This window comes from Poecilia latipinna, unplaced genomic scaffold, assembly GCF_001443285.1.
Source record: "Poecilia latipinna isolate Pla-1442-1.1 unplaced genomic scaffold, P_latipinna-1.0 Scaffold796, whole genome shotgun sequence".
NCBI lineage: Eukaryota > Metazoa > Chordata > Actinopteri > Cyprinodontiformes > Poeciliidae > Poecilia > Poecilia latipinna.
Window position 1 is genome coordinate 345984 of NW_015113412.1, and position 19322 is coordinate 365305.

The 19322-nt window shown below is 36.9% G+C and overlaps 1 protein-coding gene across 7 annotated transcripts in view; it reads right to left on the bottom strand.

The window, feature by feature from the left end:
* The window catches only part of LOC106956203 (protein diaphanous homolog 3-like), a 170846-nt gene that overhangs the window by 86503 nt on the left and 65021 nt on the right, over positions 1-19322 (bottom strand). For all 7 annotated transcript variants that reach the window (XM_015046878.1, XM_015046884.1, XM_015046880.1 and 4 more), the window contains 4 exons: positions 16809-16903; positions 13865-13966; positions 9935-10174; positions 4994-5123 (listed from right to left, as the gene is read on the bottom strand). In XM_015046878.1, the coding sequence (XP_014902364.1) occupies positions 4994-5123; positions 9935-10174; positions 13865-13966; positions 16809-16903 (567 nt within the window). The remainder of the gene's footprint in view (positions 1-4993; positions 5124-9934; positions 10175-13864; positions 13967-16808; positions 16904-19322) is intronic.

The window sequence follows — 19322 nt, forward strand, 5'->3', positions numbered from 1 at the left end:
TCTTTTTCCTCTTTTTTTCAGTCAAAGCAAAAATTTTGCTGTGTCCCCTTTCCTTGGTTAAAAAAAAAAAAAAAAAAAAAGACCTGGCAAAAATGTCATTTTTTCTGTGTTTTGGCACGTTTTAATCCTGTGAGCAGCCATTCAAAATACCTCAGCAATATTTTGTTTGTGCTGCAGAGAATTTGCCTTTTCTAGGCTTAAACCTAAAGTACATTCTTCTTATTACACCCGTTCAGCAAGCCTGTGATGGTCTCATGATTACTTTTCCCCTATAAAAGAGAAGATTGATTTCTAGAGATACTTTGGCTAAGTAAAGATCATTAATTGGGTGTCATAGCATCATTAAACACACTGCGTCTAGTGACACACAGACACCAACAGACAGAAAACCTGGCTAAAACAATCAAATGATTAATAATTTTTATAGTGACAGTAAATCCATCCACCCAATATGAAAATACCGTACTCCTTCACATAGTAAAAACTAGGCTCGGTTACCCATCTGTCCTTTCACACATCATAATTATGCAAACTGGAAAATTAACTAAGACATGTTAAAGTACATTGCCTTGGAAAAGTCAATACCATCCTTTTAATGGTATGAAGAAAAAAAAATAGTTGTGCTTGTAACTACTTCATGTTACAAGCACAACCTCCACCTTAATCAAATAATTAGTTCATTAGCACGCCTCTGTGCCACTGAGCTGCTTGCTGAAGAGACGTTTAATATTCATCTAAAATTTTCAGAGGCTACAGATGACCTGAGGCCAGGGCAGGGGTCCTCCTTAGAGACAACAGCGCTAGACATAGGGCCAGAACTATGGACTGGAATGCTTTCATTTAAACTATATGAATGTGTTAGACTGGACCTGAATATAACCAGACATTATTAGATGTAACTAATAATTTTTTATGGTAAGACCTGAAAGTTCTATTCGCAGGTGCCCTCCAGCAAATCTGACTGCGCTTCAGCTATTCTGTAAAAGAAGAGAAAAGTTAAATAAAATGTAAAAAAAAGCAAAAATATTTTAAGCTGGTAGAGACATCTCGAAAAGCCCAAAGTAAAGCAAAGGTGGTTCTATAAAGTACTGACTCCAGGAGATTTAATACAAAACCACCACCAACTACAATTTAAATTTGTAAAAAGAAAAAAAAATTATAATAATTTAATGTCTGCTTCACAAGTATTTGCTGTCACGCATTAGTCTTTCATACAAAATAATAACAGAATATTTAATTCTGTGTTTGAAACATTTCAAAATACAAAACTATTTCAAGGGCTAATAATGCTTTTGAGATGCACTGTTTATTCACTGGATGCCTGAATTTAATATTTTTTCTCATTAAATGTTTCAGCGAGTTGATATTTTCAGTCATTAAACAGCGAAAGTTTTAGTAAACAGCCTGCTCCTTTACCTGCTTTTTACCCCGTTCGCTTTTTATCCTCTGCATTACCTGGCAACCAAATTTGACTGAATAAGGTGTGGGCAGAATGAAAAGTGGAAGGTTGCCAGACAGCCAGTCCGTTAATAGAAATGATTAAAGCCCGGTGAGATGACGCCGTGACTGAGAAAAGAGCAAAGGAGGGCGAGACAGAAAGCAAAAACAGACAGGGATCTCCTGTTTTGCCTGCTTCACAAGCTAATCTGCAGGCTTTTGTGATGCGCCTCGCTCTCATGGAAAGACATGTGAACAATGACTGACAGAGAGGTGACAAACGTAGAACTATATGCTTCAGGAGGAAAACCTACTCGAAGAGCGATGGTGACAGCTGGAATGTGCTGCTAAACAGGAACGAATGCCCTTCAAAGCAAAGGATATTCATGTTTACCATGTAAACATATGTTTGAAATACAGAACTGAAGAATTGATATTTAAAGGCTCATCCTGTGACTAAAACTAAATACAAGGAGTGGGGAAAAAAAGACAAAGTGGTGTTTGTGGATGTTTCATTCTCTCTCTGGCCAGGCTGTTGTTGCCTTCTCATTCTGAGCATTAAGGCGTGAGTGATTTTTATGGGCAATGGGACCTGAACGCCTCTGGAGTCCAGAGAGGTTGCAGACAGATATAGGGTGTTTTAGAGGAATAATAATTGCAGTATTTGTAGAGGTCAAATTCCCCATTGACATCCTTTTATTACTCTGTCAACCTGCTGTGCAATAAATGAGACAAAGAGAGGAGCACACAACTACGCATTTGCGCAAAGAGCCATATTAAAGACAAGTTCACAATAGATCATCTTTTGATATATGGAAATTAGGAGAGTGTAGAAATGCAGATCTGCCCTCTGAGGCCAAACCCTGTCAGACAAGTGGGACTAAACTGATGGAGTCGGAGGCTGTGGATGGGAGACCCATATAGAAAACATTCTACATGCTAAACATCCAAGATACTGCAATTCTTAAGAGCAAAGCAGCCTCTGAAATGTAGCGGAGAAAGCCCCTTCCATATACTTTAAACCTCCGGCTCATCACTCAGACGGCATGAGGTGGAACTACAAAGCGGAGCTTGAACAGCATATTAAACAGCCACGTCAATGTCGTCGAGTCATAAGTCCTTAATGACTCTTTAATGCAACAAGACGCTGGAAACAGAACTTCTATATTTTTGCTGTGTAAAAATTTATGCAAGAATGTCTCTTCCAAAAAAAACAAACAAAAAACAAATGAGCATCATTTCTACAGCCAAAAGGTAATATGTATATTTCTAAGATGAATTAACCAGGTTGAGCCCATTAGTTGCTTTCAACAGTCGCCTGCTTTGCACTATCAGTTTAAACAAAGCACCGCTCAGCTTATGCCATCTCAACTGGCCAAAGCTGCTGCTGTTCGTCACGTCTGTGTGTGTTTGCGGGGAAAATAAATAAATAAAAAAATAAAAAAATCGGAAATAGGAACAGAAAGACTGAAACCAAGAACAAGAGTGAGACAAGAAGGGAACGACCGACAGACACAGAGGTGTTGACAGACAGATAAGGAGAGATTCATGGGAAATGACAGAAGCAGCAAAAAAAGACTGTTTCTCACTGTCAGGAGAAATAATGATTCCAGAGCTGAGGAGAAGAGAGGGGAGCAAAAATAAGAAGACAGACACGAAGCGACGCTGAACTAAAGTACAGTTTCGCCTCTGTGAGAAGTGTGGGGGAAACGAGGGGCCGCGTTACATGCATTCAGAAAAGTAGCACCTTCGGAGCTGGAACACAAATCATTACTGCTACCTCTACCCAACCTTGTTTTCATGCCCAAGTAAGCTCTTTGGTTAGTGTCTATGAATGTAATGCAGCCTTTTAGCGTGTCTACAGTCCTCTCAAATGGCTGTCAGAATTAATGAAAAAGAAGCCACTCAAGAGCCCCGTTTGAAAAGAAATGGGATTTGTGTGTCTGAATACGAGATGTGGTGTAATAAGATGTGAGCATGTCATAATGGTACAGCAACAGAGAAAGACTGTGACAGAGAAAGAACACTCCATCTATACAGATGTAAATATACTCAGCTTGATGTCTGTAAAGCAGACGTCACACCGTCTGAGGAAAGATCCAAGAACTGTGCTTCCCATTGATCTCAGCCTTGTACTTATTAATCTTGGTCTTGTGGACATGCAGTCTAGTTGGGAGAAATAAACCCACAACAGGGGTGTCACCATCTACCGTTTTTAAAAAAAAAAAATAAATAAATTAAAGAAAATCTAGAGGGGTTTTTATGAGAGAGTCCAAACAATGAAGCCACACAAATTATCCCCCTACGTTTTCTCCTCCTCACACTTTTCCCCTCTCCCTCCCGCTGGGACTAGAGCAGTGGGTAAAAATCGTCTTTGGAGCCGGGTGGAAACATGCTGTGACGGAACAACCTCGCACACAAACAAACACAAACTCTGCACAGACTTCTGCTCGCCGCTGCTGCATGAGAGCCGCCTATAGCAACAACGAACAAAGAACAAGACCGAGTCTCCTTTGACCACCCAGTCAGCTCTGCTTGTCTCTGACCTTTACCGTACTCAGGAGAATCGGACCAGACTAAAAGCACTTTGAGTGGAGCCATGTTTGTGAGAAGAAAAAAAAGAAAGAAGAAAAAAAAAAAAAAGAAACGCCAAATCGCGTTAAAACCAACACAGCAACTCCAAACGTGTTCAAAAGGAGAGAATTGCTCTTCATCTCTGTGGCTGACATAACCTGATGTATTTACTTGAAAAAAAAAAAAAAATAAACTTGTAAACGTGCGACAGCTGAAGATTAATGCTGGTATCAAACAGCGGAGCAGATGAACAGTGTGGCGTGGATCAAACAGTAAAATAATAAAATGCATTGTTTACAGAATCAACAAGCTATCTAATTCTAGAATAACCCCAAGAGATTTTTACAAAAGAATAAAGCTTACAGAAAACAAAAGACTTGCTGAACAAAAATGCTTTGTTTCAGTGTAGGTAGGTCATTCTGTTTCTGCATTATGCAGTTAAAGTATACAAAAGACTCCAATTACTCTAAAATTGTCATATGCAAAACAAAATGTGCCGTGTATTTTGATAATATCAACCCGTTTCTTTTGTGTGAGCCAAATATAATAGTCTAAATCTTACTGATTATGCATATTTTCCTTTACGACAAAGTAAAATAAAAATAAAAAACATCAGAATTTGATTAAGCTAAAATCTCACATACAGTATCTCGTTACATTTTAGGTTGTTCCCATTATTTTACTCTGCTTTTCCCTGTTCAGTTGTCACTACTGTTTATACCAGGCTTTGACGACTAATGCTCACAATGGAACATGATGCTTGTGAGTGTTTACAGTAAATATATAAATTATCAGTGAGTTTTTAGATGTAATAACATCGGCAGCAGCCAAAACAACATACTGGAAAAAAGTAGACAAATCCAGACGGCTTTCTTGATATACAAAACTACAAACAAAGAAAAGCAATGCTGATTAGTTCCAAAAAAAGCACAAGTACCTTTGACATTTAGTGTTCGGAAGCATGTTTAAAAATATAGAGTACCTCTGCTTGCTCGATCCACGTGCTCCAGCTCGTCAACAAACTTTAGCACATCAGGAAACTGTTCCTCACAAACTTCTGCTAAGAAATGCAGTAATGTGGTCTTCTGGTCTGCAGACTTCGTATCCTTTAACTGTGGTAAAACACAGGAAAAACATATTAAGTTACAAAGCTTCTAACGGATGAAGTGAATGAAGCAACTTTTTTTCAAGAGGAGGAAATCCTAACTCAAACAAAAAAAGCAAGATTTTATTTGCTAACGGACAAATATGTTGATGAAGTGCTGTCAAAGGGACACTACATAACGTTATGGTACATAAATGCACTCGATTGAATTGAAATTAATCTGATGTTTATTTAAATGTGAAATGCTCATTGAATAATTATGTCTAAATGTTATAAATTAAGTCTTGCATTGCCTTGTGTTGATGTACATAGCATGTCTTTTTTTAACCTATGTGTAAATCTAAATGCTTCCATTTGTTGCATGTTTCCCCACTGAGGCACGAGAATACGTTCTATTTTATTCTATGTTGCAACTAAAATGCAACAACTGTGACAGGATCATCCTACACTCTTATTCTGCCTTTACTTTGTGATCCATCCGTAGCAACACAGAGGACAAGTAAACAAATAAATCCCTCAATGAAACTAAAACATGCATTTCTTCCACTAATGAAAAGCTACTTTCTATACCTGAAAACTAATGCCAGCTCTGCACTATTCCTGAAGTACATATTGTTGTTTATTTATGTTTCTTGTCAAAGTGTCAAACAGCTAAGACATAGAAACTGACATGCAAATCTTCACAGAGAGGTCAGGAAAGAAACTTATGCAGGGAAATTTCTTCAGGCCGTCAGACTCGGTGTTTTTACAGGCTCCAAATGACAGAACACTGACGTTAGGCTGGACTGATATAAATGCCCCTCCAGAAGGGTTCTCAAGATTCTACCCTTGTAAAACAACAAGTTTTTGAGGCATAGTAAAACTCAGACAGTGTTACGTCATTTCAACACTCTTTTCAAATATTTATCCAGCAACACAAAAATTTAAACAATTACTTTAAAAAATGAAGTAAAGAAAGGCGCAGCTCCAGTTTCATAAACTAAAACGTCAGAAACTTTTCGATTAAACTTCAGTGTTCAATGTTCTTTGCTAGTTGTCTACCAGTATTTCACATTTTACTCACTGTTCCTTCTTTCATATTGGGAGATCATCATTTAGTCCTCAAGTGAACCAACACATTTTCGCTGTGATCCTCACAATGCCAGCTCTCTAGGAGTTTTCGGGGCCGAAACCTTCTGGCAATTGTAGCCAAATGCCGACCAGTTTAAGCATGAGTTACCAAATGAGTACCTGTTCTTCAAATGGAGTTGAAATGTTTGTCAAAGTGGCTAGAGTTATGATTCATTCAATCAACACAATGCAAAGCAGATCCTTTAGTTATCAGGGTCCTCTCCTGTGGAAACAGCTCCCAGTTTTAGGATGTGTGACTGAACTTAAAGGACTTTTTGTAAAGTGCCCTGAAATTAAAAAAAAAAGAAAAAAAGAAAAAAAAAAGTTGTGAACTGGTGCTGTATGAATAAACTAAATTTTAATTGAAGGTTTAATGAAAGGGTTTGCAACAAAGCACTAGTTTAAGAATGTGAAATTATTTGGCAAACTGCCATAGCAATTTTCATTTTTATACATATTTTTTTGTATCTAATAAATATGTTTTTATTTGAATTATACAGAATACGTGTTATTAAAAGGAGAAAAGATATTTTTAAATGAACTATGTCAATGTTTGAACATCTACTATATTATCATCTTAATATAGAAAACACTGAAATATTGAACTGAAAAAACTCTCCCTCACTTGACGATTTGATGCGGAGAAGGATGCAGTCCAACACAGATTAAAATCTTCCATAAATCATCAACTGAGCTGGCAGAAACTGCAAAAGGCTCACATTTGACTCACATTATTTTCATAGTCATCAAATCTTTTCATGACCCCTTGTGACCCATCATGGGGGCACTGTCATCCTGGAAGAGACCAGTTCGCTCAAGACAGAAAAGTTTCATCAAAGGAAAAATCACTCTGAGGAATTTTATATTGATTTGCACTGACCCTTCCCCCAAGGGGATAAGTGGACCCAAAGCAGGTTGTCATAGAAAAGATATATGAAAACGGAGGATAATAGAGCAATGAATTTTCCAAACCTAAAGGGTCTGGCATTCAAAGTTTTCCTTTGATGTGTCACTGCTATGTATGTGTATAAATTGCCTCCTTTTTAGTTTCTGTTTTCTCTGTCCAAAGAAAAAATGAAAATCACAGTGTGAGAGCTTGTCATGGCAGACGTGTTTGCTGCAGCAGACAAAAGTTGTCAGACTCGCCATGAATCGCTGCAATTTCACCCACGACATTAGATGGCAGTATCTGTCGGGCATCATAAGACAGAGAAAGTCATGTTTCAACGACTGCGTCACAAATGTTAAGTGTCGACAGTGCGACGGATGATTTTATATCTATCTCATACTTATGCAGCAGAAGCAAATTCACAACGTGATGACCCCCCCTGCACTCGCTGTGTCTCCCTCAACCGCACACACAACAATTTTTTCAATTTCTCTGATAAATTTCCATCATTGCTCTTTTACAGTCTAATTCCAAGATGCCTCTCAGTATCCCTGCTGTGCATCCCTCCTGTGGAGTGTGTTGCTGTGTATCTCTCTAGGTGATCTATTGGTAGACAGCAGTGTACTCAGACCCGCTGGGTTTAATCATGTTTGCATTATCTCCTCTAATCAAACATTCTCATCTCTCTTTTCATTTCGGTTTTTCCTTGCTTTTTTTCTTCCTTCCCTAAAAGCTTCAATGGCTCACTCACAAAAGGTCCCTCTCTGAATTTAGATGGATGGTAATCATAGATGACAATGTAAACATTTTTTTTTTTCTTTTTCCAGCTGGGCTGGGTGCAATTTCCCTGTGCTGTGAAGTGTGTCACAGTATTAAGTTGTCAAACTCTGGGGGAGGCATGAAGGTGATGCCTTCCTCTACATATTGTGCCTGAGACATCGACTCGCCGTGGTCAGACAACATGTCAGCGTGATGAAAAAAATAAAAGAAATCGACACACTGGAACAGTGGCGTTAAACTAAGTGGAAGACATAATCCACAAATAAACCTCTGTTGATTGATTATGTTATTGTTCTGCTAATGTTTCTAGTCCATCAAATATGCAGGAATCCACATTTGGCAAATGCGCTGGTGTTTATACGAGCATAAGCATCCAAGTCTAACAGGGCAAAGAGGTGGCAGTGACAAATGGCTGCGGTGGTTGTTACTGTGGAAACTGCAGCGCATGTGCCAACAGCTTTAATGTAACCACTGCAGGAGTTTCTCATCCAAAGATTACACCTTGTTTTTGTCCTCACTATCACACAGGGGATACTTGGTGCTCAGTCTTCATCACAGAGGTATACCCATAGGCCATGTCTTCATCCATGAAGCGCTTGGTTAGCCCTGAAGGGTGCGTGTGCTTTCAGAGGGATTGGACAGCCCCAGCTATCTATTGTGGGCAGAAGAATACAAACTAAACATGGCCTTTATTTTAATGTGTTTTGATAAAAGCCAACTGATACGTAAACCCCGTCTTGTATGTTTACGTGGTCTTGCAGGTCTGACTGTGATAAAACAAATGAAAATCAAATCAGCAGCAGCAGTCAATCCTTCCGTCCTTACTGCCTTGCAAAAGTAGTAAAACACTAAGAGCTGTGCAAACCATTATATAAGAGATATGCAAGACTACATCATTTTTAAAAGAAAGCCATTTTCCTTTGCAGTTTGCTGCAAATCATAAAGGGGACACAGCCACCTTACTAAAGAGGGTGTTTGGATCAGACAAGACAAAAATGTAACTCTTTTGGCCCACCTGCAAAACACTGTGTGGTGGATAGAAGAAGAAATTGTTAAATCTGCAACAGACTTGAGACTGAGGTAGAGGTTCGCCTTCCACCTGGATCCCCTAAACATACAGCCAGGACAACTATGGAATGTATTAGATTAAACTTAACATCCTGCATTAGAATGGCATGGACCTAAATCCAGTTGCGAAGGTTTGGCCAAACTTGAAAATTGAGCTTCAGCTATATTGAAAAGAAGACACATTTTTTGCCTCCAGATGTGTAGTAAAGCTGGTAGGCATAAACCAAATGACTTTCAGCTGTAGAATGCAGCACAGAGTGTTTATATAAACTAGTAACCTACAGGAAGGATAGAAATGTTATTTGTGCTTTTATTATTTGTAAGTAAGAAAGAACCCACAAATTGTTCTCCTGCTTTTTAATTTTTGAATTCACAAAAGTAAGGCTTAGCCCAAGTGACACCAGTAAAATATGACCTCAACCTGTTATTTGCTGCTTGGTGGTAACTTTTTTTTTTTTTTAGCTTATGAAAACTTATTTATCGGTGAACTTAGGTTGTGCTAATTAATCATTGTGGATTGTCTTGGATTGGTTGTGCTCATTTGCAGGAGACTGGGCTTTGTTGGTAGAGTAGTTCTTTTCTAATCAGAAAGTTGTTACATTTTGGTTTTATATTTTCTAATTGTAAACGCACTAAAAAAAATAAACCTTCTTTTACCTTTTACCAATTCATGATTCTTACTTCTTTCCACATCAAAAGCTGTTGTTCTAGACATATTACAGGCCAGAATAAAGTTTGCTGCAGACCAGAAGAGGAGCCAGACAGGCCATTTTACATAAGGCTCACTTCATGTCTGTCAAATCTTTTGTTATTGCTACTTCAGGTGTGCACCTGCAAACACAGCTGTATAAAATCAATATGCAGTATCAGGAGCTTTATTGAACAAGTGTCCCTCATGTTGAACCAGTGTCAATGGGGTTAGAAAGAACTGTGAATGTGGAAGAAAAAAATATGTAGAGGTCATTATTTACCTTGCAAAGGGAGCTGAGGTCAAATCCATATGACTGGGCATTTCGAGAGCCTGCATTCATGTAATTTCCAACCAAAAGCACCAGTTCCAGCAGGCGGCCAAAAGCGCGGCTCTTTCTGACCTCTTCACATGCTGCGTTTACTGCCAGGATGTCTGGTCGCAGGTTGCTTACATGCTCCTCAAACTGGAGTCGGAAAAGAATGTGGCTAAGGCGAGGTCGGAGTCGCTTCATGCTGCTCATCTGTGACAAGAAAACACATGCATTAATATAAATAGAAAATGGATGTGGAAAATCTGAAGGAAACAAGGAATTAAAAAAAAAAAAAAAAAAAAAAAACAGAAACCACTTCAGAAAACATACTCAGACTTTCAAAATATCTACAATCACATTTTTTGCCACTTTCAACATTTAGCCGATCTAATTTAACGCACATTTATGCAACCTGCATACAGGAAAGTGTTGCTAGGCGGTGGTAATAGATGCTGGCATTGATTTGATTTTAGTCCCAGGTCTGGTAAGTTAATTGTGGAGTTAGTGTCCATATAGACCAGGCAGTGGAGGGGGTGGAATATACAATAGCCTGCCTTGGATTACCACTCTCACACAATTAGAGAAAATTGAAAAATATTGCATTGGGCCCAAGACCTGGCCACTACAATGATTGTGTACGTGTGTTAGAGACAGCAGGATGCAGGTTCCGATTGTCTAGTTTAAACAACAGCTGGCTGTGCGGTTTGATGTCCTCCATCGAGGGTTTAATTATAGCTACTGCAATCTTATCAAATAACTATTTTAGAAAGTGACTCGGTGAGTGTATGTGAGTGTCAATGCGTTTGTGTGGGGGAAAAAAAGGGCAGAGAGCAAAACAAAAAAAAAAAAACTATGCAACAAGATTAAGAATAAAATCACACAAGAAACAAATGCAAAGCTAAATGGAATCCTGAGATTGAATAAATGATTTAATAAATACGTGAGTGAGATTAGATAATCAGTAAAAGATAAAAAAAAGCAAACACTATCACACCATCAGCAGCTATAGGCGAATAGGTTTAAACTATAAAGAGAACTTTTGAAAACAGTGACACAATGTTCAGTTTTTTGGGGGGTTTTTAAGGATGAAAACTAACAACACACGGACCATAAAATGTAAACACTTCAGAGACATGGAGTTATAACAGACAACATCGGCAGAAGAAAAAAAACAAAAGAAACAAACATTTTATCTCAAAGTTGTTCTTATGTTCCACCCTGTGAATAATGTGTGTGCATGTTGTAGTTTCTTCTTTTTTTGAAATGGTGTAAACAAGATAACAAATCAACACTGGCTTCTCCTAATGAGGTCATGCTCCCCTAAAAACTAAATTGTATCAATTTTGTCAGCTCTCTTTATTTTCTTTGAATGTTTGTACTTAACGAATTTTCATTTTAAGCAAGCAATGAAATGTACAATTGGGAATAAACACTCTCTCCCATTCTGCCGAGTTAACAGTTGCACATCCACAGCATCCTGAATCCCCCATACCCTCCATTGCCAATTACCATTTCGTTTTTTATTGAGAGGTTTATACACATTGTTGAAATAATTAAAACGTTTAACTCTTACTCAATATTTGCAAATTAAGAGACCATGAGAGATACCGTAATGGTAAATTCTTAAAATTTGCAGTACACAAGACATGAAAGATGAAGATGTCTGCCACAGCACAAAGTCATTTATTTAGGCAGCCTTTTAATAAGAGGAAAAACGATTATCAGCTGCCCAGGAACAGCTGGTAAAGGCTAAACTTTTGGTTTCCTTTCAGGCACAAAATACTGCTCATTTATTTGTCGTGCGCCCTGCAGGTGAGAGGACATGTTCAGAGTGCTACCACCTGGCCCATCGGACCAGCACCTTTCTCCTTTCTGTGCTCCTGGGCCTAATTATTAACAAATTAGCCATAAGGTAGAGGTATGATAAATCCAAATGAAGATAAGTGTATCTTTCAGCACAATGGAGATGAATGGAGAGCAGCTGTAAGTAGAATAATAAGCCCTTTATTCAAATTTTATATATTCTCTAAGAAAATCTTGAGTATAAAACTGCACTGTTAATATCTGAGAGAACACATTAGGAGAACACAGTAGACCAGAATCACAAAATGGTACACATTTAGGATTTAAAGTTACGATCCAGTATGTTTTCAGTCCGTTCCAATCAAGAAAAAAGATTAATATATTAAAATAATATGTTTTTTTTTCCTTATTTCTTTCCAACTTCTTTCAGCAGTAAACAAAGAGTTTTTCGTTTTATTATTATTTCTTAAATGTAACTTTATTAACTTCAAAAACATTGAAGTGCAAAGCTTAGAACTGAATAGAAATGTGGTTAATACCTGGAATACACATTCTGTTATATCTCTAGGATACGTCTCACATTATACTGAGAAAATAATTTTAGCTTTTCCTTGGGTGTGAACCAGAGTTGTCAATATTAACACAAATAAACATTTGAAATATACCACTGTGTATGAATAAATATAATATGCAAGTGTCCCTATCTGAACTGAAGTACTGGAATAAATTACTTTTTCGATAGTATTCTAGTTTATGGAGAAACATTTGAATTTTATGCAGGAGTCTGCTGTATCAGTAGCTCAAAATTATGCATGAAATTTGATGCAAGAAATACAAATTGAAAGAGAGTTTTACCTGTTGTTGACTTTTTGGCACAAAACCATGTTGCACTTTTTATTATTTACAATTTTAAACTTTCTGCAGAAAGATATACATTTCAGATGGCACTGTGCAGAGCAATTTTGACAATGTGCTACTCCGAATAGGCATAATGAAACATACAGGAGAGTGAGGGGAAATGCACTGAAAATACAAACTGTAAAATGCATCTTGTTATTTTTTAATAAAAGCTTTTTTGAAGGTGAAACCACAACTTGCATTGGGCCTACACGGACACTTTATATGGTAAATGGACAGAACTTATATAGCGCTTTATCCAATCATTTTTGACCACTCAAAGCGCTTTACACTAAAGTCACATTCACCCATTCTCACTCACAAACGCTCACACATTTATACACCAATACGCAGCTCGGTCTTCCGATTGCAAGACGACTACTCTACCCACAGAGCCACAGTCGCCCACATACGGTAAAACAGGATTTACCTGGTTCAGTTTTGCAAGGTTTACAATAGAAGGTGTTCTAACCACTTCATCTCCTCCCTCCAGTCAATCAACCTAATATCTTTTTCTGTTCGAGTCCCAAACAAAGGTAATAAAGTAGATTGTTGCATGTTTTTTGTCACCAGCTAAGTTGCTATAAACACAAAACCCACAAAGCTCACAACACCCTTTAAGAATAAATCTGAATAAACCTCCTTCGGAACATCTTTAGAAAATGATGCAGACATAATAGGGTAGCAAGTGCTGCTCTTTAATGTGCATAAATTAGTCCACAGGTGTCCTGGCTCTCTTCCTACCTCTTAAAATGATACAATTTTAAAAAGCCCTGAATTATGTTAATCACATGAAAGCACTCAGTGTGTGCCTGTGCATGTATTAGTGTTTTCATAGACACACAGTAAGAAATGCAAATACAAGACAAGTTTAGATTACCATAAAATTAATGAAGTAACAAACATGGTTGCTATATCTGTGCAGCCGGTTATGTTCTGTTTAACTATTCTGTTCATGCTACACTTAATTTGCACTATGCGATAAAGAAAAGAGTAGAGGTTCTGAATCATCAAAAATACTATAGTGTAACATAATGCCTGTTTTTTTTTTGCATTTTGTCTTTATATTATAAAGGCAAAAATTGTATGCTCTACTTGTGCATGTTATTAAACCAATGGCCATTTACTCTGAGTTGGGCTGACAGTTTTTTTTTTTTTTTTTCTGTGTGTATGTGGGTGTGCGTGCATGAGTGTACTCACCACAACCCCGAACTGCTCAGGCTCTGACAAATTAGAGTACTCGTTTTTGTACTTGGCCAAAGCGTTCAGCTGTTCCTGCTCTGGGAGGTGCTTTACAAGGTTCTGCAAACAGTGTGGAAAAGAGAGATGAAAGGGATGAAAGCAGCAATAAACATGATACCAGACATGATTAAATTCAGTAAAAAAAAGGACTCTGTGTCTTGTTAAACACTAATTATTGCTTTGACATTTGAACTTTGCTTCAAATTCAAAGCATTTCACTAAGTAGAGGATTGCCATCTCAGTTTTTTAAAAGTAAAATGAATGCCACCAGTCAAGCTGAAGAGCAATGTGTATTTTTCAGCTTCCCATTCAAATTAAGAATCTTTTACTAAAGAACAGGGTGTAGACGATTAATGTACTTTTGGTTGAAATCACAAAATTGCATTGTTCGTTGTCCGTTTTGACTAGAAAATGCTATTTACGTATTCTTATTGTAAATATGCTGCAGTTCACCTTTGATAAATACTAATGATGTGTAGCCAACATTTACTTTCTTACATGAAGAAATTGTTCTGGTGCCTGCAGTCAAAGCAAATAAAGGCTTGTCTATTATGAAAAGTTCTTTTATTGATGTGCCATAATTGAAATTGCCTTAATGACTATTAATTGATCAAATGAATTATTCAATGTGTACCTCTGTAGATGACGTTTGTTTTTATTTGTTTCCACTCAGTCTGCACGTTTGACAGCAACACAATCTAAAACCTTCAGAAGCATTCATTAACCTCAGTGTTTGGTACAAAAATAGTCAGCCAAAAACCCAATTAAAAAGTTAATTCAGCAAACTGTCTTAATCTGTTTTGCACAGAGTTCTTAGTCGTTTTTTCCCTCTCATGTATCCCATATATTTTGAAATTATCTTATATTAACAACATTTTCTTAGTTGTATAAATTAAATAAAATCCAATTAAACAAAGAAAAAAAAAAAAAAAAAAACTTTTGTAAAAATTACCATCCATGTGTCTTTTCCACATGGTAATTTAAGAATAATGAAATAAGGTTCCAATGTGGTGATACATTTTTGGCTGTAAACAAGATATATTAGTAATAAAAAAAAATAAAAAACACAGATTTAAAAGTACATCCTAATATACAGATTTGTTAACTTGATAAAAAATGTATGAACTGTTGCTCTGTCAGGCTCCAGTGTTGTTTTGCTCAAATTGCTGAAATGTAAAACATTTTCTGATGGTTCCTATATTCTTTTTCCTGGTGAAAGACTGAGTCCCAGCCAAAAACCCAATTGACCCAGAAAGACTCATTCTGCCAACCTGCAATCAAGAAGCACCTTGAGGCATAAGCTTATTTTTTTTCTGAGGAATTTTCTAAAAATTCCTCAGTTGTTACTTTGTCTATGCAGCATCATCTAAGGCAATTTATAGACCTGCTTCTTCTAACAGAGGAGTATCTCTATATCACCACAGCGTTTAATCAGTTTCAAAAGTTGTGAATGTGCATTTCACCCACACACATTGAGCTCATAAACATAATACGGAAGTTTTAACTTGAGAGTGAAACCATCGTGAGAGGGAATGTATGCACTGTGAACGACTAAGTAGTATCTATGTGGACAAAAAGAATCTGTGCAAGTGATTTTGGACGAAGCCGCACGCACAAGCTGGCAGTCGAGCACACAGCATAGTAACGAGAATGCGCTCGACTCTCCCACAAGGCGCTCAGTTGGTGAGTCCAAGATCTCTTCCTGTAGACCGAGATCATCAGGTAAGAAACTTTTACTGGTGGCACAAAGGAGACAGGACTTTTAAAGATTTTTGCTTAAACAGGCTTTTAATCAGCTAGGGCTTCATTATGCACCTTTTTGAGATTTTGAGATTTTTCTTTTGCTTCTTGTGTAATTTTGTTCTAAATTATAATGTCGCACTAGTTATTCCATGAAAAATGATATTAAAATAATGCTTAATGTATACTCTTTATTCTATTTTACTGAGAGACAAACTATATTTTGGATTGGTTCAAAACTGAGCTACATTCCAGAGAACAGCTTCCACATCCCACAGCTTTTAAACAGCCTCTGGGTGAAAAGTCAAACAGGGCAAAAGCCATGTTTCACAGCTAAATATAAGCAACCCTCTGCCACTGTGGAGGACGCAGAATTTTTAACATGTAATTCAGATATTCAGAACTCTGAATGAATTACTTTTTTTCTCCTGCTAAAACTTCAGAAGCAACGTACCTTAATGCAGAGCTGACAAAAAGGTTTTTCAGCATACAAATCAGCATACATAGCATGAACTGAAAATAAATAAATTACATTGTTCCTGCTAAAACATACATTTTAGGTTCTGAGCAGGAACTTAAGCAAGAATTTTATTAAAAGAAATTCAAAGCATTTTGAGATCATTTACTGTTAAAAAAAATAAAAATAAAAAATGACTCAGTCCTAACCCTTAATACTCATAATGGCTTATCAAAAGCCAAACTACCTTCAAAGTAAAATAGTAAAGCAGAACAAAATAAGGAATAATATTAATCAGCCATGGTAAAAAAAAAAAAAAAATCCCCAATAAATGTTTTCAGTTAGTTGATTTACGGACTAATTGTCTGGTAGAACAATCAGGGTGTACTTCATCTTTTGAGCTATCCCATATTTTAGCCTCAAGCTGCACTGTGTTTTAAGGTTGACAACTAATGAAGACAACAGACAGGAGTTAGAGCATGAACCTGTGTAGCTGTGTAGGAGAAGAGCAACACAAGAAATCCAATTCCAGCCTCAGGTATGTAGTTGCATATTGTCGGATGAGTTACTTTCCAATATTCTTTCCATCTCACAGTTGAGAATGACCAGATTTACTGTAGGCGGGTCAACAAATTCTTGCACTCATGATGCATAAAAAGCTGAGGCTTCAAACATTTTTGCAACTTTATGCAAAGCCTGTCCTACCTGGATCATGGGTTCAGTGAGCTGATCCTCATCCACCTCCACTATCATGCGACGTATTTCCTGATAAGGCATGCGGTAGGAACCCAAGAAGATCGCTAGACAAAGAGAAAAAGAATAAGAAAAATTTTATATATATATGAATGATTCACAACTGTTTATTATTAGAGAAGTTTCAGACAACATATGAAATGAAACAATAGAAACAGAAAAAGAGAATGAAGTAGTAGGAAACAAAAGAGCTCCAGCACACATTAAAAGAACACATTAAGGAAATGAAGTAGAAAGCAAAGAGAAATCCAATTAAAGCCGCATCAATGCATGCATCCATGAGACAAAGCTATTTTAAAATGTTTAGGCAATATTCAATACTAAATGCGTGACAAGGAATGGGATGGGCAATGGTTTATATCAGGATAAACAATTATTCTAGCTCTAAGAATTATTTAAAAAAAAAAAAAAACACCAAACATACCTCAGCCAGATTAAGCTTTAAAAAAAAAAAAAAAAAAAGATGGTAGTTTGTCTGTATTTGAGTGAAGTGAAAATAAATTCACACATTTAACTTCAAATGGCATACAGCTGAGCCAATACTGACACTTCAATAAAGAATCTGAACATAGGTTCCCCATCCCCAGTTTCCTAGTTGGCATATTACTTCTTAATTGCAAAATAACGGCTCAGTGTTTTGATAAATGTGTTTACGGTCTTATTTTTCCAACTACTGTCATTTTTACTGCTTGAACTTGTGGGGGGAAAAAAATTACAATTCATTAGGAAGAAATTAACTAAAGCTTAACAGTGAGGCACAACTCAATCAATAAAAAAGAAAAACTAAGTCACGTACTCATTACCAACTTCAGTCAAGCCTTTTAAACCCTTTGCCTACTCTGGTGAAAAACATACTGTAAACCAGCCCACTCTCCCCGTTTTTTTTTTCCTTCTCTTTTTCTGCTCTATAATTTCTACTGCATGATTTATCACTGTTACTGGGCTGATTAGTCCCATTTTCTTTTAATACATGAAACAAAGGTCACAGCTCCCCTCCATATAAGCCAATGAGGTGCAAAGATCCGAGAGTGCTTAAGAGATCAGCAGGATCCTCATTAATGCCGGGTGCTTTTAAACGATGATTTTAGGGCCAAGCATACATGTGCAAATGCATATGCGTGTGAGAGAAAGTGAGAGAAGGAGAAAGCGAGAGAGAGAGAGAGAGAGAGAGAGAGACAGTAGGATGGAGAGACACAGAAAGAGAGAGAGAAAACAGAGAAGGAAAAAGGAGACAAATCTATGGTATCATGCACCACAGCATTTTTTTCCCTCCCTTAATGGATCCTTAACACTGTTAATTAGCTTTGTGTGAAGAGATGAGTCATAAGTATCAACAGCCAGGTTCACATTAAGTGCCGCCTTGTAATAACTGCTATGGCAACAAGCAAAGGCATAAGAAAAAAAAGGCAAAAGTTTGGGCACCCCTGCTAAGAGCATCTGTTCCTGTGGACAATTTAGTGATTTTATTATTAAATGATCATCAAAAGGACATCATATTCAGCGTGCAATTTTCTTCTTTGGACATTTGAGATTGATTTGTGTTTTGTTTCAATTATGTTATACTTCCTAACCAGAAGGGGGAATTGGCACCGACCACTGGCCAAATACGAGTAAATTTATATCCAAGGAAGCTGAAAGCGAGCTCGCAATTTGAACAGAGGAACAGTGTTATTTTTTTTACAACTGACTCACAGGGGAGCACAACCTACCTGACCTGCAGCTAGACTACTGCAAATACTACAATATCAGTAAAAGAGGATGTGATTGCCAACACCAACAACAACAACAAAAAACTTCTGAAGTTAATGAGGTGTTTATATGATGAAAGATGACATCAACTTGCCGCAGTGGATTGGTGGACATTTTGCCCCTTCTTTAATATTTTTGTTGTTTTGCAATGTTGGTTCTCTTTTCTTGGATATTTCATAGCTACTTTGAAAACTAATAACTTAGTTATGAGCTTAATTATTGATAATCCACTATTTATTTACTTGTCATTGATAATTGAATCAAATTCTCTTTGCCAGAGTCAGATGGCTCCCACTGGCGATCTGAACCATGGAAATATGGGCACAGCATAAAATCTTGAGAAAATAATCAGCATTTAAATGAAATATTACACAAAATTACAGAATTAATCATTTTTATGGCTATTTAGATTATGGTTATGGTTAGTTATTAACAAAATTCATTCACAATCCTTCAGCACCAAGAGAAATAAATTCATACAAAATACTTCTAAATAAAACATGGTGTAGAAGAATAAAGTACCGGTAAATGAAGGAATCAATGAAAAAAAAAATGTGTGAGTAGGAAATGGGAATACTAAATGATGAAAGAGCTAATTGACCTGTAGTCATTTTTATTACACTATTGCCAGCATTAAAATACTGAAGTAGACTTAGATGGCATTTTGTTATGCTTTATTTCTTTTACAAAACAGTTCTTTCCAGCAGTGTAGAAGTA